This window comes from Oncorhynchus gorbuscha, linkage group LG22 (genome assembly GCF_021184085.1).
Source record: "Oncorhynchus gorbuscha isolate QuinsamMale2020 ecotype Even-year linkage group LG22, OgorEven_v1.0, whole genome shotgun sequence".
NCBI classification, from domain to species: Eukaryota; Metazoa; Chordata; class Actinopteri; order Salmoniformes; family Salmonidae; genus Oncorhynchus; species Oncorhynchus gorbuscha.
Genome location: NC_060194.1, coordinates 24,974,089 through 24,997,408, shown reverse-complemented (window position 1 = coordinate 24,997,408; position 23,320 = coordinate 24,974,089). Strand labels below are relative to the sequence as shown.

General features: G+C 41.7%; 1 protein-coding gene across 1 annotated transcript in view; it reads right to left on the bottom strand.

The window, feature by feature from the left end:
• The window catches only part of LOC124010018 (histone-lysine N-methyltransferase 2C-like), a 139,952-nt gene extending 120,546 nt beyond the window's left edge, over positions 1-19,406 (bottom strand). The window contains 3 exon segments of the mRNA XM_046322321.1: positions 1,111-1,208; positions 8,892-9,083; positions 18,510-19,406. Coding sequence (XP_046178277.1) covers positions 1,111-1,208; positions 8,892-9,082 — 289 coding nt within the window. The 5' untranslated portion in view covers position 9,083; positions 18,510-19,406.
• Between the last annotated feature and the right edge of the window lie 3,914 nt (positions 19,407-23,320).

The window sequence follows — 23,320 nt, the reverse complement described above, 5'->3', positions numbered from 1 at the left end:
TACCGTCCTCCACACTCTCATGCTCCGAGTACATTCTTGTGAGGACGAGAGTGTGGAGAACGTATAAACAATACATTTGAGAAGCACTCGCACTCCCCTTACTGTATTACCTCACGCTTCACCTGCCCATTCACAGAACCTTCTTCTAGCCAGGACAATGGCAACAATAGACAAATCAAGAAATACACAAAGTAAACATTTGACTTAATAATTATCAGTTAGATATGTGAATCGTAATAATCTAGCAGGCCAGCTAGTTAAACAGGCAAAAATGAACTAAAACTAATGTTATGCAAGGTAGTACTCATTCTCTGAACCGTCTTCCAGCCAGGACAACAATGGCAATATAGAGGAAACAAGATACACACGAAGCAACTGTTTCACTTCATAACTATCAGCTAGCTGTATGTGAATCCTAATAATGTAGCTAACCAGACTAGTTAACATGCAAAAATGACCGAAAACTAATATTATGCAAGATAGATCAATCCTTCGTGGGTAGCTAGCTAACAATTCTTTGTGGGTAGCTAGCTAACAATTCTTCATGGGTAGCTAGCTAACAATTCTTCACGGCTATCTGGCAAGCTAGCAGTACTAGTTGTTAGCCCTATTGACTTATTATGGGCTTGCCATCTATGGTATGTAGGCAGGTAACATTAACACAGCATGTATTTACTAACGTATCAAGATAAAATATTGTAGGCAACATTTCATTCCAAAGTCATTGTATATCCTCTCGCTTCCGCTCAAATAATGTCTGCCATTGATTTCAATAAACGTTTAGTCATTTTTTATGTGGTTGCTTCATATTTCTTTGCATACTTACCGTTGAAGCATCAATGCTTCAAAATATATATTTGACAAGCGCCCGTCGTGCTCCATTTCGCATACTTTGATTGGGACTCTCCCGTGCTCCAATTTGCATGCTCGGAGCACGGTAGTATGCATTTTCAGAAACATATATCTGTATACTCTCGTCAGTCAGGATGTGTACTCTCTGAGTTCAGCTGGAGTTCCATACCACTCACCAGTGCAGTCAAGACCAAGATAGACAGGACTAAAGGTGACCACCACTAGGTCTCACATGGAGGGGGGGGGGGGGGGACTGACCTGTTGTGTCCTGAGGGGGGCTCCCTGAGGCGGCTGCCTCCGTCCCGTCCATGCTGCTGTCCTCCTCCTCCACAACCAGTCTACCTCTGGTACGCCCCCTGAGAGAGAGAGAGAGAGAGAGAGAGAGAGAGAGAGAGAGAGAGAGAGAGAGAGAGCGAGAGAGAGAGAGAGAATGAATTAGTGAGGGCACTAGAACAGTCTGCAGCAACCGGCCTCACCCTACTACATCAAATGTCTACTGTTTGCAGATGATCTGGTGCTTATGTCCCCAACCAAGGAGGGCGTACAGCAGCACCTAGCTCTTCTGCACAGATTCTGATAGACTTGGGCCCTGACATTGAATCTCAATAAGACAAAAAAAAAACGGTGTTCCAAAAAAGGTCCAGTAACCAAGACAACAAATATAATATTTATCTAGACACTGTTGCCCTAGAACCTACAAAGAATGACACCTACCTCAGCCTAAACATCAACACAACAGCTAACTTCCACAAGGCTGCCATCAAAAAGAAAATAAAACTCAACATCCCAATTAGGATATGGCTAGAAATACTTCAATCAGTTATCGAACCCATCGTCCTCTATGGTTGTGAGGTCTGGGGTCCACTCACCAACCAAGGATTCAGAAAATGGGACAAACACCCAATTGAGACTCTGCCAAATTATACTTAATGTACAACGCACAACCCCAAAACAACGCATGCAGAGCAGAACGAGGACTATTCCCACTAGTTATCAACATCCAGAAAAGAGTTGTTAAATTCTACAACCACCTAAAAGGAAGTAATGATGAGGAGTAATGTTCACACATTCCACCACAAAACCCTAATGTAGAGAAGAGTCCCCTCAGACAGCTGCTTCTGAGGCTCTGTTCACAAACACAAACAGACCCCCAGGACAACCAAATTATGAGAACATAAAAAGACAACTACTTGACACAGTGGAAAGCATCAACAAAAAAATGGAGCAAATTGGAATGCCATTTTTAAAATCTTTTATCCCTTTTTCTCCCCAATTTCGTGGTATCCAATTGGAAGTTACAGTCTTGTCTTATCGCTGCAACTCCCGTACGGACTCGGGAGAGGCGAAGGTCGAGAGCCATGCTTCCCCCGAAACACAACCCAACCAAGTCGCACGGCTTCTTGACAAAATGCCCGCTTAACCCGGAAGCCAGCCACACCAATGTGTCAGAAGAAACACCATACACCTGGTCCGCCACAGGCGTCGCTAGAGCATGATGGGACAAGGACATCCCTGCCGGCCAAATCTCCCCTAACCCTGGCGACGCTGGACCAATTGTGCGCCTCCCAATGGGTCTTCTGGTCGCGGCCGGCTGCGCCAGAGCCTGGACTCAAACCAGGATCTCAAGCGGCACAGCTAGCACTGATGCAGTGCCTTAGACCACTGCACCACTCAGGAGGCCAGTTACACTCGTTAACATCCTGCCAAATGTATGACCACATTAAAGACACATATTTCCCACAGATCACACAGACCACAAAGAATTCAAAAACATATCAAACATTGTTAAACTCCCATATCGGTCAGGCGAAATACCGCAGTGTGCCATCACAGCAGAAAGATGTGTGGCCCGTTGCCATGAGAAAAGGGCAACCAGAGGAGCACAAACAACACTGTAAATACAACCTATATTCATCTGTTTATTTTTCCTTTCATACTTAAACTACTTGCACATTGTTACAACACTGTACATGGCCAATAATATAACATTTGAAATGTCTATATTCTTTTTAAAAACCTTTGTGAGTGTAATGTTTACTAATGTTTCCCTTGTTTATTGTCTATTCCATTTGCTTTGGCAATGGAAACATATGTCTCCCATGCCAATAAAGCACTTTGAATTGAGAAAGAGAGAGAGGAAAAAAAATGAGCCAGAGAGAAATTATGAGCGAGAGAAAGAGAGAGCAAGAAAAAGAGGGGGGAAAAGGGAGAAAAAGAGCGATGAAGAAAAATAGAAAAGTTATTGTGTTGGCTTCCCTTAGGAGGCTGGTGGGAGTTGGTCATGAATTAGTTAAATATAGTCACAGCTGTCACTGATTCTTAATGGAGGCACTCAGGCCGCTGGGCAAGGCAAGGCAGAGTGGTATGTGTTGGTGCAAGCTGCTGGTACCATGGAGGGCATGGGGGTGTGGGGAGGGCAGCAAGAGGTAATAGGGAGGGGGCAAGGAGGAGGAGCACGAATCTCCCTCCCGACTTTCAATGATCTTCAATACATTACATTTACATTTAAGTCATTTAGCAGAAGCTCTTATCCAGAGCGACTTACAAATTGGTGCATTCACCTTATGACATCCAGTGGAACAGCCACTTTACAATAGTGCATCTAAATATTTTAAGGGGGGGGGGGAGAAGGATTACTTTATCCTATCCTAGGTATTCCTTAAAGAGGTGGGGTTTCAGGTGCCTCCGGAAGGTGGTGATTGACTCCGCTGTCCTGGCATCGTGAGGGAGTTTGTTCCACCATTGGGGAGCCAGAGCAGCGAACAGTTTTGACTGGGCTGAGCGGGAACTGTACTTCCTCAGTGGTAGGGAGGCGAGCAGGCCAGAGGTGGATGAACGCAGTGCCCTTATTTGGGTGTAGGGCCTGATCAGAGCCTGGAGGTAATATACACTGAACAAAAATGTTAAAGCAACACGTAAAGTTTTCTCCTCTACCAAGATAATCCATCCACCAGACAGGTGTGGCATATCAAGAAGCTTATTAAACAGCATGATCATTACACAGGTGTATCTTGTGCTGGGGACATTAAAGGGCCACTCTAAAATTCGCAGTTTTGTCACACAACACAATACCACAGATGTCTCAAGTTTTGAGGGAGCGCGCAATTGGCATGCTAACTGAACGAATGTCCACCAGAGAAGTTCATGTTATTTTCTCTAACATAAGCCGCCTCCAACGTCGTTTTAGAGAATTTGGCAGTACATCCAACCGGCCTCACACCCGCAGACCACGTGTATAGCGTTGAGCGAGCGGTTTGCTGATGTCAACGAACGTTGTGAACAGAGGGCCCCTGGTGGAGGTGGGTTTATGTTATGGACAAGCAGAAGTTACAGACTTATGCTTAACACAAACATCCTATGGTCAATCTGGATGATGAGAGGTGTAATATGGACAGAGGTTGTGCTACACACAGTGACAAGCTGTAAATGAGCAGAAATGCCATATGGCTGCAGCTGCAGTAGTACAAACAGAAGGAGGACAATGATCTTTGAACCAGTCAGTCGTATTATTATTGTCCATACCAGTATTTGGGGGTCTATGGAGGGGCCTACAGACATAGGCTAGAATGTCACCAAATCATTTGGATCATACACACCCATGTCGTCAGGCTAAAACCATTAGGCTGCCTAGCAGAGGGAAGAAATGTCAGAATTGTATGATCTTCCCGCTATAAATGGAATTTGGCCTGACTCAGATCTGAATTGACCTCCTGTTGAGTGGCTCTGAAATCCACACGGCTCCCTTTACTACATGGCTCACATCATCTAGCCTTTCCCACTCCTCACCTCTCACTTGTTTTCTAGGCTACGTCACCTTTGATGATAATGATGGCATCCTAGCGGTCAGTGACACTAGGGCAGAGTTGAAGACACACAGACAGTTGCTACAGCCACAACTCTGACACCAACCAAGGTGACGTCACCTTTACCTCTTTTCATTTAAACCAACTGTCTGGAAAGCAAAGTTAACACATCAATGAAGAGTGCGGAGTGCATAAAGCCCACCACACACAGCAGAGGACAGATCTGTCCGTGTCGGCATCCTCCAGTAGGAGTTGTTTTAACCCAATCTGAGAGCCACCATGTCGAGTCGAGGTGATAATTGTCATGGATTAAATTAAACAGTGCCACGCACAGTGGGCCTGCTAAATTCAAGAGCAAACACTCCAAATGAGAGCAGCCAGCGTTTCTCGGGGGTAGTGGGGAGGATGCAGTGGGAGGGGGGGGGGTAATTTTCGATGCCACTGGAGAGAGAAATCACAATGGGCCAGATGCCAAGTCGACTCCTCCCTCCAGATGACTTCCCACTCCAGATAAGAAGCAACAAGATGGAAGCCTAAAAGACACAGTTCAAGCTTCTGCGTGGGACGGAAAAAAGAAGAAAAAAACTACTAACTGAAAATACTAAATCAATACATGATTAATGAAGACACTAGAGAGCCCTGATCTTTTTCCACAAACGAGGCCTAGTCATGGCCACAAAAATTTAAGCAAGGGTCCAATAAGGCCCAATATAGGCCCAGGTCTAATACACAGTGAAAAGAGCTCCATCCATAATGTTCTAACCTACAGTTAAAGGGGAAAACCTCCAAGCCAAGGGAGCATCCCTGTGATGACGGCACGGGGTGTAGAGTAGCTGACATCAGGATTAAAAATGCATCACTGTTCCAAGACATCTCAAGCTCCTCTCTGTCTGGGAGGAGGGAGGCGGTAAGGGGCTTCTCTAGTGCCCAACAACGTCTGCAGCAGAGAGATACGTCTGTTTGAGGACAGTCCAGCTGTCTGATATCAGCCATATTCAGATCATAGGTAGTACACACAAACCATAAAGTTACCCTCTATTAGTGGCTGGTGCATCCGATCTGACATCACTACACTGGTATGAATATCACCTTCTCCACAATTACCAGGGCTACCTCATTATTAACCAAGGTATTTTTATATGATGAGCAGGATCTGACATATAGACTAAGCAGACGCAACTTCATACCATCATAACCCTGTCTGTGACCATTCCCAGCGTGGTGTGCCTACAGTGGTGTCCATATGCTCTCGTGTAGCCTTTTATTTGGACTTTTCTTTAAAAGGTGCAATATGCAGAAATCGCTCCACCATTTGTGGTTGTTAAAATGTACATTTCAGTTTGTGACAAAACAAGCAATGTATAGTGTAGAGAGTCATTGTACCATCTAAACTGCTGTGAAATATGTTTTCAATAACCAAAAATATAGTATTTTCAGCTGGTGTACAAAACCAAAAGTAGAAGATGCAAAAAAAGAAACTTAAATGTAACATTTTTGGCGACCCAACCAAATTGTAATAGAAATGTGACTTATACATCTGAAACAGCAAGTCTAAGAAGCAATAGATAAGTTATGTGCGCTACTTCCACGCTTCCCATTGTTTAGTTTAGTTTCTGCATCTTTTACTTTCTGTTTTGTACACCAGCTTCAAACAGCTGGAAATACAAAATGTTTGGTTATTTAAAAGATATTTCACAGCGGTTTAGATGGTACAATGATTCCCTACACAAAGCACTGCTTGTTTTGTTGCAAACTGAAATTAGGCAAACTATACACATTTTTGAAAGCAGGAAATGGCAGAGCCATTTCTGCATATTGCACCTTTAAGAACGGGAAGCATAGAAAATCGCACATAGAACATATGTACCGCTTCTTAGACTTGCTTTCAATAAGAATGACAGACATATAACTCACATTTCTATGTGAATTTGGTAAGGTGGTCCATAAAGATACATATTGCAGCGTTAAATGTCAAAACACCCTAAAGGACTAACATCCAGCTCCCCATCCCCTCTGCAACTTCTCTCCATGATCCCCAACAAGAGAGAGAGAAAAAAAGAGGAGTGATAATAATGCTGTAAGTAGTTCCAGCTATCAGGGAGCTGACAAGAAAACATGGCATGGATTCCCTGTTCGGGACTGGAATGGTGAATGACAACCAACCCAGTCTCGAAATCAAACAATTTCTAACTTCTAAAGGCCCTCAAACTCAACTCTGGTCCTTGAAGCCAGATCCACTGCATTTGTTCATCTTCCCTCTCATCAGGGACTGATTTAGACCTGGGACACTAGGTGGTTGCAATTAATTATCAGGTAGAACAGAAAACCAAGAGGCTCTGGACCAAGTAGGCCAAGAGATGAATACCCCTGTTCTAAGGGATGCATATTGTATCCTGAAGAGTCATTTGCATCAAAATAGCAGTGGTTTAAAGTACTTAAGTAAAAATTATTTAAAGTACTACTTAAGTAGTTTGAGGTATTCATACTTTACCATTTATATTTTTGCCAACTTTTACTTGACTACATTCCAAATGAAAATAATGTACTTTTTACTCCATACATTTTTCCTGACACTCAAAAGTACTTGTTATATTTTTTCAGGAAAATTGTAAAATTCACACATTTATCAAGAGACATCCCTGGTCATCCCTACTGCCTCTGATCTGGAGGACTCACTAAACACAAATGCTTCATTTGTAAATTAAAGTCAGAGTGTTCCCCTGGCTATCCATAAATAAATCATCCAAGAAAATTTGTGTTGTCTGGAATTTGAAATTATGAATATGTTTACTTTTGATATTTCAGTATATTTTAGCAATTCCATTTACTTTGATACTTAAGTATATTTAAAACCAAATACTTAGACTTTTACTCAAGTAGTATTTTACTGGGTGATTTTCACTTTTACTTGAGTCATTTTCTGTTAAGGTATCTTTACTTTTACTAAAGTATGACAACTTAGTACTTCTTCCACCACGGCAAAATAGTGCCCGGTTGATACATGTTGCAAAGACAATACAGTATCACTAGCTCTAGAATAAATATGTTAATTCTCCTGATATGAACACTTCACATCTTATTGTCCTTGCAAAAACAACATACCGGTAATAAATAACCTGGGGTATATACCGAAAGCAGCCCCTCCCCCTCATTTAAGGATGCTGCCTGAGATGCATAATCAGTAATAATTTAAAATATTTAGCGTGATTAATTGCATTATCTGATAGCGTTCAAAATACACTGAAAACTTGAAATACATCATCTATGCAGCTAAAAACAATGCAATATCAAAACAGGTTGACATTGCAGTTTTCTTTTAAGTGTGCTTTTTCAATTTACCCGATTTTGCTAACCGTTACTTTGGATCAAATCAAGACAGAGTCTTGTAATGGTTTTTGTGTAAAGAATCTTACATTACAGTTCAATTTGAGCAAATTGAGAATTTGAGATGTATCACAGCGAATCCTGCTATTAACTCAATTACACATTTTATAATAGTTTGACAGTCCTAGTAATAATGCATACTTCCCTCCACCATCCCTGGGATCAGCTCATTCTGGGAAATACAACCAAACAATAGATAGCAAGCCTGGGCTATGTATTCCTTTGATCCCTTGTATGCTGTAAAACAATGGAACCAATGACATGCTATCCACTCCCACCAAACAACCTATCAGCTAATGTGACCAAGACCGGAATGGTCTCAGCTGTCCTTATAGCCATGACATAAACATTTCATTTTGATTATAGATTGATTGACTAATTTCATCTGGGGGTCAACATATTAGGATATTGAGGATATGGAGTGTGTGAGCAGAGAGTAAGGTACCTTGTAGGCATCATAATACACAGCAGGGCTCCCTGAGCTGCATTATGTGTTGCCATGGAAATTATGAAGGAGGCCGGTTGGTACTGCTGCATACAATAAAACCTGGGAAAGCTTGTGTGCTCAAGTTTCCTGGATTTATACCATTGTTTAGTATGCAGAATAGCTCTAGATAACAGCATCTGCTAAATTAGATCTTTACCTGATGCTTTGGATAGTATCTGTGTGATGTTTTAAGAGCTTTTGGGGCAGCGGAGTAGTCATTAGCTCATAGTTCCAACCAGATAAGCAAACTGCAGGCTAACTGTACGCAAGACTGTTGTGATGACTTGGGCAAGTCTGAGAGAAAGTCTACATTCACAGGCATCTTATGATAAATAGCAATTGTTAAGAAATGGTAAACAACATACTTCTTCCTGGTCTTGGATGTAGTTGTGGGTGGAGCCTGGGGTACGATGGTGGTGGCAGCATCCTTGCGAGGTCTGCCCCTGGGGCGCTTGTCTGTCTGGGCAGGGCTTCCTGTGGACGTGGCCCCTGCACTAACAGAGGGCAGCGAGGGTCCCTGGTCAGAGGGCTCCACAGTCTTATCCTCTGATGACATTCTTCTCATTGGAAGGAAGAGATGGGGAGAGTGGTATCAGTAGACAATCATGCCTGGTTAGATACATAGGTTACTTGATGTACTTTGGAATCAGTATGTGAATAAGACATGCTGTCCTTCAGGACAATTTATCACATTGCCTGAAATGTTGAACACAATCAATTCCTAAAGATCCCATTTTTCCAGATATGCTACTGTAGAGGAAATGCCTCAAATGTACCTCTGACCTTTCTAGGTGTCCTTAAAAAAGGTATTCTCAGCTGAAGAAACATTCAACCTATTCTTGAGTGTTATCGATGTAACTACTCTGTCCTTTCCTGAGCTACCTACCACCACGCAGTGATCTGTCTCTGTCTGGATGACCGTTCGTCCTTCGATGCCTTGCTTGTGTTCTTGCCTTCCTCTCCTTTCAGCCTCTGAAGTTGCCTGTACTTACCACTGAAATAAGCTTTCTCTATGTTTACTTCCCTGTGGATTAGTTAGTTTTCTCCACTGTGGTTCTGTATCATATTTTAACAGGATGACAAGACACTGTAAACCAGTAGGCCTATTTGTTTTATTGTGAGAAACACTGGGAACAAAAAAAGTAATTTGTATGGACTTTTCAGCTCAGCTTTAGTCTTACTGTGTCTGTTAAAGATGTTATCCCTGTCTTTCGAAGGGCACGTCTGACAACCTTTCCCCTCAGACAGTTGAGGGGTCATTCCACCTCATAAAAGCACAAAGACGATTGACACCCCCCATCTGGATTGTTCTGAAATGGTTTCTGTTAGTAACATAAGCATTCCTGCAATATTGTTTTGTTGAGAGAAATTAAGCTTTGGTTGGACCCAAATTGGCCATTTTAATTTATAGTATTCATATACAGTGGGGCAAAAAAGTATTTAGTCAGCCAAGACGAGAGGCCTGTAATTTTCATCATAGGTACACTTAAACTATGACAGACAAAATGAGAAAAAAAAATCCAGAAAATGAATTTATTTGCAAATTATGGTGGAAAATAAGTATTTGGTCACCTACAAACAAGCAAGATTTCTGGCTCTCACAGACCTGTAACTTCTTCTTTAAGAGGCTCCTCTGTCCTCCACTCATTATCTGTATTAATAGCACCTGTTTGAACTTATTATCAGTATAAAAGACACCTGTCCACAACCTCAAACAGTCACACTCCAAACTCCACTATGGCCAAGACCAAAGAGCTTTCAAAGGACACCAGAAACAAAATTGTAGACCTACACCAGGCTGGGAAGACTGAATCTGCAATAGGTAAGCAGCTTGGTTTGAAGAAATCAACTGTGGGAGCAATTATTAGGAAATAGAAGACATACAAGACCACTGATAATCTCCCTCGATCTGGGGCTCCACGCAAAATCTCACCCCGTGGGGTGAAAATGATCACAAGAACGGTGAGCAAAAATCCCAAAACCACACGGGGGGACCTAGTGAATGACCTGCAGAGAGCTGTAACAAAGTAAGAAAGCCTACCATCAGTAACACACTACGCCGCCAGGGACTCAAATCCTGCAATGCCAGACGTGTCCCCTGCTTAAGCCAGTACATGTCCAGGCCCATCTGAAGTTTGCGAGAGAGCATTTGGATGATCCAGAAGAAGTTTGGGAGAATGTCATATGAAACCAAAATAAAACTTTTTGGTCAAAACTCACCTGCTGAGTTGCATCCAAAGAACACCATACCGACTGTGAAGCAGGGGGTGGAAACATCATGCTTTGGGGCTGTTTTTCTGCAACGGGACCAGGAAGACTGATCCGGGTAAAGGAAAGAATGAATGGGACCATGTATCGTGAGATTTTGAGTGAAAACCTACTTCCGTCAGCAAGGGATTTGAAGATGAAACGTGGCTGGGTCTTTCAGCATGACAATGATCCCAAACACACCGCCCGGGCAACGAAGGAGTGACTTCATAAGAAGCATTTCAAGGTCCTGGAGTGGCCTAGCCAGTCTCCAGATCTCAACCCCATAGAAAATCTTTGGAGGGAGTTGAAAGTCCGTCTTGCCCAGCAACAGCCCCAAAACATCACTGCTCTAGAGGAGATCTGCATGGAGGAATGGGCCAAAATACCAGCAACAGTGCGTGAAAACCTTTGCCAACCCTCATTGCCAAAAAAGGGTATATAACAAAGTATTGAGATAAACTTTTGTTATTGACAAAATGCTTATTTCCCACCATAATTTGCAAATAAATTCATTAAAAATCTTATAATGTGATTTTCTGGATTTTTTTCTCTCGTTTTGTCTGTCATAGTTGAAGTGTACCTATGATGAAAATTACAGGCCTCTCATCTATTTAAGTGGGAGAACTTGCACAATTGGTGGCTGACTAAATACTTTTTTGCCCCACTGTATATTAGCATGTTCATACTTAATGTCCAAATCTAAAATATCAAAAGATATATTGTGTAACAGACTCAATGACGTTACTTATAGATGATTTGGATACGAAGCGCCAAAATGCTAATACAGCTACAATTGCATTGCATTGGATTTGTGCCACAAATTCTAATAAGGTAGCATTTGAAATAGTGGCCAGTTAACCAATGTCATTTTGTAATTTAGGTGAAGTCTATTTAACAATGGGGGGGGGGGGTCTAAACAAAAGTATGTGGACAACCCTACAAATGAGTGGATTTAGCTATTTCAGCCACACTTGTTACTGATAGGTCTATAAATCAAGCACACAGCCATGCAATGTCCATAGACAAATATTGGCAGTAGAATGGTCTTACTGAAGAGCTCAGTGACTTTCAACATGGCTCCGTCATAATCCAACAAGTCAGGTTGTCAAATTTGTGCCCTAGCTGCCCCGTTCAACTGTAAGTGCTGATATTGTCAAGTGAAGAGCAACAACGGCTCAGCCTCAAAGTGGTAGGCCACACAGGCTCACAGAATGGGACCACGTGTGAGTAAATAGTGAGTACAAATAGTCTGTCCTCGGTTGCGACACTCACTACCGAGTTCCAAACTCCCTCTGGAAGCAACATCAGCACAATAACTATTTGTCGGGAGCTTCATTAAATGGGTTTCCATGGCCGGGCAGCTGCACACAAGCCTAAGATCACCACCAAGCTTTGGCTGCAGTGGTGTAAAGCTCACCGCAAATGGACAGGAGTTCTCTGGAGTGATGAATCTGGGTTTGCATAGTGCCAAATGTAAAGTTTGGTGGAGGAGGAATAATGGACTGGGGCTGTTTTTTATGGTTCGGGCTAGGCCCCTTAGTTCCAGCGAAGGGATATCTTAACACTACAGCATACAATGACATTCTAGACGATTCTGTGCTTCCAACTTTGTGGCAACAGTTTGGGGAAGGCTCTTTCCTGTTCAAGCATGACAATGTCCCTGTGCACAAAGCAAGGTTCATACAGAAATGGTTTGTCGAAATAGGTGTGGAAGAACTTGACTGGCCTGCACAGAGCCCTGACCTCAACCCCATCGATCACCTTTGGGATGAATTGGAACGCTGACTACAAGCCAGGCCTAATTGCCCAACATTAGTGCCTGACCTCACTAATGCTCGTGGCTGAGTGGAAGCAAGTCCCCGCAGCAATGTTCCAACATCCAGTGGAAAGCCTTCTCAGAAGAGTGGAGGCTGTTATAGCAGCAATGGGGGGGACCAACTCCATATTAATGCACATGATTTTGGAATGAGATATTCGACCAGCAGGTGTCCACATAATTTTGGTCATGTAGTGTGTGTGTGTATGAATATACAGTACCCGTCAAAAGTTTGGACACACCTACTCATTCAAGGGTTTTTATTTTTACTATTTTATACATTGTAGAATAATAGTGGAGATATAAAAGCTATGAAATAACCCATATGAAATCATGTTGTAACCAAAAATGTGTTAAACAAATACAAATATATTTTAGATTCTTCAAAGTTGCCACCCTTTCCCTTGATGACAGCATTGCACACTCTTGGCATTCTCTCAACCAGCTTCACCTGAAATGCTTTTCCAACAGTCTTGAAGGAGATCCCACATATGCTGAGCTTCTTGTTGGCTGCTTTTCCTTCACTCTACGGTCCAACACATCCCAAACCATCTCAATTGGGTTGAGGTCAGTTGATTGTGGATGCCAGGTCATCCGATGCAGCACTCCATCACTCTCCTTCTTGGTCAAATAACCTTTGGAGGTGTGTTGGGCCATTGTCCTGTTGAAAAACAAATGAAAGTCCCACGAAGTGCAAACCAGGTGGGATGGCGTATCGCTGCAGAATGGTGTGGTAGCCATGCTGGTTAGGTGTGCCTTGAATTCTAATTAAATCACTGACAGTGTCACCAGCAAAACACCCCCACACCACCTCCTCCATGTTTCACATTGGGAACAACACATGCAGAGATCATCCATTCACCTACTCTGCATTTCACAAAGACACAGCAGTTGGAACCAAAAATCTGAAATTTGGACTCATCAGACCAAAGGTCAGATTTCCACTGGTCTAATGTCCATTGTTCATGTTTCTTGGCCCAAGCAAGTCTCTTCTTAATATCGGTGTCCTTCATGTGTCTGATACTTAAACTCTGTGAAGAATTTATTTGGGCTGCAATCTGAGGTGCAGTTAACTCCAATGAACTTATCCGCTGCAGCAGAGGTAACTCTGGGTCTTCCTTTCCTGTGGCTGTCATTCAACATAGCGCTTGATGGTTTTTGTGACTAGACTTGGAAGAAACGTTCAAAGTTCTTGAAATTTTCCTGATTGACTGACCTTCATGTCTTAAAGTAACGATGGACTGTCGTTTCACTTCACTTATGAGCTGATAACAAGGCACACCTGTTAATTGAAATGCATTCCAGGTGACTCATGTGGTGACTCACTTCATGAAGCTGGCTGAAAATGCCATGAGTGTGCAAAGCTGTCATTATTGCAAAGGGTGGCTACTATATTTTGATTTGTTTAACACTTTATTGGTTTCTATCTGATTCTATATGTGTTATTTCATAGATTGTAGATTTAATAGTGAAGACATACAATGTAGAAAATAGTCACACAAAAAAAAACTGGAATGAGTAGGTGTGTCCAAACTTTTGACTGGCACTATATATACACTGCTCAAAAAAATTAAGGGAACACTAAAATAACACATCCTAGATCTGAATTAATGAAATATTCTTATTACATTTTTCTTTACATAGTTGAATGTGCTGACAACAAAATTATCAATGGAAATCAAATGTATCAACCCATAGAGGTCTGGATTTGGAGTCACACTCAAAATTAAAGTGGAAAACCACACTACAGGCTGATCCAACTTTGATGTAATGTCCTTCAAACAAGTCAAAATGAGGCTCAGTAGTGTGTGTGGCCTCCACATGCCTGTATGACCTCCCTACAACGGCTGGGCATGCTCCTGATGAGGTGGCGGATGGTCTCCTGAGGGATCTCCTCCCAGACCTGGACTAAAGCATCCGCCAACTCCTGGACAGTCTGTGGTGCAACGTGGCGTTGGTGGATGGAGCGAGACATGATGTCCCAGATGTGCTCAATTGGATTCAGGTCTGGGGAACGGGCGGACCAGTCCATAGCATCAATGCCTTCCTCTTGCAGGAACTGCTGACACACTCCAGCCACATGAGGTCTAGCATTGTCTTGAATTAAGAGGAACCCAGGGCCAACCGCACCAGCATATGGTCTCACAAGGGGTCAGAGAATCTCATCTTGGTACCTAATGGCAGTCAGGCTACCTCTGGCGAGCACATGGAGGGCTGTACGGCCCCCCAAAGAAATGCCAACCCACACCATGACTGACTCACCGCCAAACTGGTCATGCTGGAGGATGTTGCAGGCAGCAGAACGTTCTCCACGGCGTCTCCAGACTCTGTCACATGCTCAGTGTGAACCTGCTTTAATCTGTGAAGAGCACAGGGCGCCAGTGGCGAATTTGCCCAATCTTCGTGTTCTCTGGCAAATGCCAAACGTCCTGCAGGGTGTTGGGCTGTAAGCAAAACCCCCACTTGTGGACGTCGGGCCCTCATACCACCTTCATGGAGTCTGTTTCTGACCGTTTGAGCAGACACATGCACATTTGTGGCCTGATGGAGGTCATTTTGCGGGGCTCTGGCGGGGCTCCTCCTTGTACAAAGGCGGAGGTAGCGGTCCTGCTGCTGGGTTGTTGCCCTCCTACGTCCTTCTCCACATCTCCTGATGTACTGGCCTGTCTCCTGGTAGCGTCTCCATGCTCTGGACACTACGCTGACAGACACAGCAAACCTTCTTGCCACAGCACGCATTGATGTGCCATCCTGGATGAACTGCACTACCAACGTCACTTGTGTGGGTTGTAGACTCCGTCTCATGCTACCACTAGAGTGAAAGCACCGCCAGCATTCAAAAGTGACCAAAACATCAGCCAGGAAGCATAGGAACTGAGAAGTGGTCTGTGGTCCCCACCTGCAGAACCACTCCTTTATTGGGGGTGTCTTGCTAATTGCCTATAATTTCCACCTGTTGTCTATTCCATTTACACAACGGCATGTGAAATTTATTGTCAATCAGTGTTGCTTCCTAAGTGGACAGTTTGATTTCACAGAAGTGTGATTGACTTGGAGTTACATTGTGTTGTTTAAGTGTTGCCTTTATTTTTTTGAGCAATATATATATATATATATATAAATGTTATCACCAAATAGCAGGAACAGCACCATCTAGTGGTCAGAACCTGGTAATATCAGGATGAAGGAAAAAATGTACTTCAATTACTAATCTCTCTGAACATGTGGAAAAAAACATTACCAAATCCACTGAGAATACATGATTAGAGGATGAAAAAAACAATACTCTGAACTTGTTGTCTGAAATAAAGAACTTATAATATATACTCGTTGTTGGTATGGGATGTGGGGTTTCCGTGGGTAGTTTGACAATTTCTTTGGATTCCTCATATCTTATGTTAGAAAAAGGTATGGTAAATTGGATGTTAGGATTAATATATTAAATTATTAATTGAAAGAAATTGTCCATTTTAATTCATAGGTACTATAAGCATCTTCATTTCTCAGGGATCAAATTTTACTTCAACAAAATATTAATGCTTATATTATGTTTAACTACAGAAATGATTTCAGAACAATCAGACAGTGGGTATCATGGCTTGCTGAAATAACATGGAACGACCTGGAACCAAGCTGCCAATGAGACACTGTGTCTTCCTGGAACTAGCCTACTTTACCAGATCCATCCCTCCACTGCACTGTTTCCTGCTCTGCATCATCAGGGGGACCTCATACTAAATTTAAGATTTTGATTAACTACCTGTGCGAGATGAGCCTTTTCCAAGACTGTGAACCTATATTTGCCGTCTGTTGTTGCCCAACACGGTCTTTATTGTGTGAGAAGATCGCGCTAGGACTAGATGTAGTGTAGCCAATGGGTGAGAAGGCATCAGGTGAATGTCACTACAGCAATTCAGTGAGCTTGGGGTGGTCCGAAATTGTTTAGGCTGCTGCATAATGTGAACCCGACCGGATGGTTTTTGGTAAGCTAATTGCCTACAGTCTAGCTACCATTCTTACAACGCAATCAAAGCGGCCGTTAATGTGGTCTTTGTGTTACACAATCAAGTAGGCTGATACATTCTGTGCCCCTGCCTGGTTACAGAGCAATAGGCTTGACAGCCAGCTTGAACATGTAAACATTGAGAACACATCAATGACATATGAATTCTGGAAAGACGAATGTTCACTATAGCCTTGCCTGGGGACCAGATGGGTGAAATTCTAAATCCACCAACGTCTGGGACAGTAGTGTTTGATTCTGGAAACATTCCTCTAAGGTTCTCTACATGCCAGAATGTTGAATAAAAGTACACATTTCTATCACCTGAAGCATCCACAACAACCATGTAACCACTTGCACAAGCTTGGCCAGTATGCTTGTGTCGCATGCATGCATTTACATCGTGTGCGCATGCTGCATATGACAGATCTGAATGCACTACCAGCTTTTGAAAAAAATATATATAATACTTTCCTGTGTATATTGTCTAAAATATCAACCCGAAAAAGGACCAACCACACAGACAACCGGCAGTGTAAGTTCATGTCATTTTATTCAACATTCTGACTTGTAGAGTCCCTAAGAAGAGAGGACCATCTTCAGACACAAACAATAATGTCCCAGAGGTTGGTGGATTTATAAATTCACCCATCTGGTCCCCATGCAAACTATAGCCCTACTTAGTCAACAACCACAATTTCGAAAGGCACAAGTGAATGGCCAAAAGGTGGATGGTGAAGTGGATCCATGACAGGCTAAAAAGTGGAATCAAAAGTGTGGTGACCAATTATAGTAAACAGACTAAACATATGTAATTGAAAGTTAATCAATGTTTCATTCATTTGCAACACAAATACATTAGTATTAAAGTACTCTTGTTTCATAAGGCAGCGGGCAGAATTGGGAACCCCAAGACAAGTGGGTTACCTTTGTTACACTAGAGCACAAAGCAACTGCATGCTCAAGTCAGCCAAATCTAGCTAGCAATACTAGCTAGGTGCTTTGTAGTCTTTGTTTGGCTATTACATGACATTGCAAATGAGGAGAAAGATGTGCATGCTAGTAAGACTGGTGATATCCCAATTGGTGGGATACAATGTGACACAAGGGGACATTAACTGATAAATGCATTCGATATATGACAAATGGGATGCCACAAACCAGCTAGCTAAACGACTAGCGTAGCTAAATAGCTAACTAAACTCACATTTCAATAACCCAGTTACGTTGGTAAACATCAACATATTGCTTAGTTGACATATAGGCTGGCTGGCTTGGGTTTTTATAATATGCTCAACTTCAAAGTCAAGTCACTCACGATTCCACAGCTGCCTACTAAGTTAGCTAGCTAACTACAGTACCAAGCTAGCATGTGCATCAAAGGTTTTGGCTAGCAAATCAACTAGCCTGCTAGTTAGCTACTCAAAGTTAGCTAGTTAGGTTGCTAAATTTCGATAACTAACGTTTGCATTTTCTTTGGTATGAGACCACTAATAAAATAAATGCATACCGAGATCATAACTGTTGCTAGCCAACGTTATCTAGCTGGACAACTATAGCTAGCTAACGTTAACTTAGCTAGTAGTTCACAGGTACGAGGTTAGCCAACGTTACCTAGTTAGATAACTACATAACATTACACTATGTTCAGAAGCAACAGCATAGGTGGTCCAAAGGACACATTGGCCTTGTATTTTAGCCACAGCTGAAGTATTCACGTGTCTAATAATTAATTTTCAAGCAGAAAATACTGATAGTTTGGCAGATTCGCTGCTGTAATGTCGTTGTGTTGGACGTTCGGACCAAACAAGGCGGCGACAAAAACCTTCGAGCACAGACCGCTGCAAAGCCGGAAAATAACGTTGCTAGCTACCGAGTACATGATGAAATACCAAGGTAGATATGACAACTTACCTTTCAACCCTATGAATAGTAGGTTATTTTCTTCATGTCCAAAATTGTAAGCGATATTGCTATAGTTATATCACTTTGTAGTTAGTGTATTTATGAGGCTGAATGGATGATATAGCCAGCTAACTAGCTGTCTTCTGTCCAACGATAAGTATAAGTAGCAAGCTAGGTGGCCACACTAGTTACTAAGGCAATACCACCGCAGTTCTCAAATATTGAACGTTAACATCGCCCATTTGAAGGATGTTAAAATGTAAATCCAGTAGAAATCAGCTTCATTGCACACGCATGACGGATCACTTTTCCTTCTCCAAATGACAGCTGTCGTCGCACAAATAAAATGTTTAGCTAGCTAGCACAGTTAATGTTTAATACAGGGAAAATGTGTAATATCCGTAATCCAAGGCAGACAAACTCCAAACAGTCTTTAGGATAAAACGAAACAATCTTCACAAGTAAGCCAATGCTTACGACAAAAATAAACGATGAAATGGCTAGTTTGCTGCTGGCTCCGAGCGTTCGCTTCGCTTGCCAACTGGTTCTTTTTTTCTTCAGCCGCCACAGAGTAGAGCGAGCTGACAAGCCGGAAAGACTAACCGAAGAGTTTAGCAAAACATAAAAACATTTTTTTTACACTATAATAAAAAAACGGACGGTGGCTAAATAACTACGCCTATCTTTAATGTAAAAAAAAAAATAAGTTATATTGTGGTGACTCTCTTTACAGTGGCCACGTTTAAAGCGACACCGAATAACCTAGTGGACTCCGAAAAATATAGGTCCAACATATTGCTACATATCGAAGAGATACACTTGGAGAGGTAATGGTTACCAATATGATTTTACTATTTTCAGTTGTATTATGAATCTTAAACTGCCCTCAATTAAATACGACATCCATATAAACAAATATATAAAAACTATACTCCCTGACCCCGCGGAGGAATATGGCATTTTTAATAAACACGGAAAGTGTATCGGACACTTCTAAAAGGTGGCACTCTTGTGAATCTCGATGGAACGGACTGCAGTGGGCATTGTTTTTACACCAAAGTACCACAGTTTCTAAACCGTCTTTGATAGTTCAAGTAGCCTATACCACAGAGTATGCATTAAATTGACAAGATACTCTAGTCGAGTGTCTACTCTAACAATGAAAATACTTTTTTCCCTTTCTTTTTCTTTTAAATAGAAGGCAGTTGGGAGGAGGCAAAATCAGGTGGGACCATTCTAGCCAATGAGGGCAGATACCAATGACTCCCGAGTGGCGCAGCGGTCTAAGGCACTGCATCTCAGTGCTAGGGGCATCACTACAGACACCCTCGTTCAAATCCGGCCATGATTGGGAGGCCCATAGGTCGGCACACAATTGGCCAAGCGTCGGTGTCGGCCGTCATTGTAAATAAGAATTGGTTCTTAACTGGCTTGCATACTTAAATAAGATTAAATCTAAAAATTCTAAATTTATTTAGAATATATAAATTATATAAATATATATATAATTATATAAATATATATTTTATTTATATAAACCCTGGATTGCAGATGCAATCCATTGGCCTTCGAAGCCACAGATCGGCCATATTGGCACTCCTCAGAAAAGCAGTCCTCAATAGGAATTCATGGAATTCTACAGTATTTCAATGAAATTACATTTACATTTAAGTCATTTAGCAGACGCTCTTATCCAGAGCGACTTACAAATTGGTGCATTCACCTTATGACATCCAGTGGAACAGTCAATTTACAATAGTGCATCTAAATCTTAAAGGGGGGGGGGGGTGAGAAGGATTATTTATCCTATCCTAGGTATTCCTTAAAGAGGTGGGGTTTCAGGTGTCTCTGGAAGGTGGTGATTGACTCCGCTGTCCTGGCGTCGTGAGGGAGTTTGTTCCACCATTGGGGGGCCAGAGCAGCGAACAGTTTTGACTGGGCTGAGCGGGAACTGTACTTCCTCAGTGGTAGGGAGGCGAAATGGTTCAATGACAAAATTACTTGTATTTAAGCATGTTGTTGTTGTAGTGAGGACAATAACATTAGTACTCAATAAAAAAATATACTTTAAGGAAGAGTTGTATTTATTTTTTTATGTTATGTTTAGCTCACATAATATAATTTAAAAGTAAGCATTGAAGTGTCTGTAATATATTAAACTTGTCGAAAACGGATGTAGACATTAATAAATGCATTTCTATAGCTTCCAAAATCATTTTTTTCACCAAGATGGCTGCGGGGTTGCTTCAATACTGCCCCCCTGTCAATCATCCAGGGTTTATACACAACATTGGCAGATACGCGTGTGAACAACAGGCATAACTGTTTCCACTAGTTACTACAGCCACAAAGTAGCAATTGGCTATATCATAAGTAGTTCATGAAAAAAATAGTTGCTTTTAAGGTTAGGCATAAGGTTAGCAGTGTGGTTTAGGTTATGTTTAAAGTCACTTTTTAAGAAGATAAATTGTAGAAATAGACAGGGTTTATAACTTTGGCTGTGGTAAGTAGTGATGACAAGAAAAAAAAACAATATTATAAGTATTTTTTATCAATGTTGTTGGAATTTCACATGTCCTTCTTATATCAGTACACTCATAACAACCTAATCATTACAACATCTATATTTGATCAACTAAACCACAAATTCAACACTGATTGACCTCCATACAAGATTCCTCACTTGGTGAATTAACAAACACCACCTGCTGCAGAAGACAGATTTTGGGCCAAGTTATCCCTCTAACTTCGTCTCTTCCTCTCTCACTACACCAGGGCTATTCAACTGGCGGCCCGTTTATTAATTTAGACTGGCATTTTGATCAATTCTGAACACTAATAAATTATCTGCAGAAAAATCCTGCCAAAATCCGATCTTCACTGCCAAAATGACAAATACTATTGTGGTTTGACTGAGGGAAAGTAATTCACTTCCTTCAGACTGGAATTTGGCATTACCTGATTTGACATACAGTACCAGTCAAAAATTTGGACAAACCTACTTATTCAAGGGTTTTTCTTTATTTGTACTATTTTCTACATTGTAGAATGGTAGTGAAGACATCAAAACTATGCATTCCAGGTGACTACCTCATGAAGCTAGTTGAGAGAATGCCAAGAGTGTGCAATGCTGTCTGTAAGTCGCTTTGGATAAAAGCGTCTGCTAAATGGCATATATTATTATATTATTATTATCAAGGCAAAGGGTGATTACTTTAAGAAAGCTCAATATAAAATATATTTAGATTTGTTTAACACTTCTTTGGTTACTACATGATTACAAATGTGTTATTTCACGGTTTTGTTGTCTTCACTTTTATTCTACAATGTAGAAATAAAGAAAGACCCTTGAATGAATAGGTGTGTCCATACTTTTGACTTAGTGTCTAGACATCAAATCAAAGTTTATTTGTCACGTGCGCCGAATACAACAGGTGTAAACCTTATAGTGAAATGCTTACTTACAGGCTCTAACCAATGTTGCGGGGGAAAAAAGGTGTGTGTGTGTGTGTTTGTGCGTAGGTGGGTAAGTAAGTAAAGAAATAAATAAAACAACAGTAAAAAGACATTTGAAAAAAGAGTAGCAAGGCTACATACAGATACCTGTTAGTCAGGCTTATTGAGGTAGTATGTACATGTAGGTATCGTTAAAGTGACTATGCATATATGATGAACAGAGAGTAGCAGAAGCGTAAAAAGAGGGGTTGGCGGGTGGTGGGACACAATGCAGGTAGCCCGGTTAGCCAATGTGCGGGAGCACTGGTTGGTTGGGCCAATTTAGGTAGTATGTACATTAATGTATATTTAAAGTGACTATGCATATAACATAAACAGAGAGTAGCAGCAGCGTAAAAGAGGGGTTGGGAGGAGGCACACAATGCTAATAGTCCGGGTAACCATTTGGTTACCTGTTCAGGTACCGGTTGCCATGTGGTAGTAGAGAGAATAGTCTATGTCTGGGGTGGCTGGGGTCTTTGACAATTTTTATGGCCTTCCTCTGACACCGCCTGGTGTAGAGGTCCTGGATGGCAGGCAGATTAGTCCCAGTGATGTACTGGGCCGTACGCACTACCCTCTGAAGTGCCTTGCGGTCGGAGGCCGAGCAATTGCCGTACCAGGCATTGATGCAACCAGTAGCAGACCAGTGCTCTCGATGTTGCAGCTGTAGAACCTTTTGAGGATCTCAGGACCAATGCCAAATCATTTTAGTTTCCTGAGTGGGAATAGGCTTTGTCGTGCCCTCTTCACGACTGTCTTGGTGTGTTTGGACCATACATACATACATGCATACATACATGCATACATACATACATACATACATACATACATACATACATACATACATACATACATACATACATACATACATACATACATACATACATACATACATACATACATACATACATACATACATACATACATACATACATACATACATACATACATACATACATACATACATACATACAGTAGAAGTCGGAGGTTTACATACACCTCAGCCAACTACATTTAAACTCAGTTTTTCACAATTCCTGACATTTAATCCTAGTAAAAATTCTCTGTCTTCGGTCAGTCACAACTTTTTTTAAGAGAATGATTCATTTCAGCTTTTATTTCTTTCATCACATTCCCAGTGGGTCAGACGTTCACATACACTCAATTAGTATTTGGTAGCATTGTCTTTACATTGTTTAACTTGGGTGAAACATTTAGGGTAGCCTTCCACAAGCTTCCCACAATAAGTTGGGTGAATTTTGGCCCATTCCTCCTGACAGAGCTGATGTAACTGAATCAGGTTTGTAGGCCTCCTTGCTCAC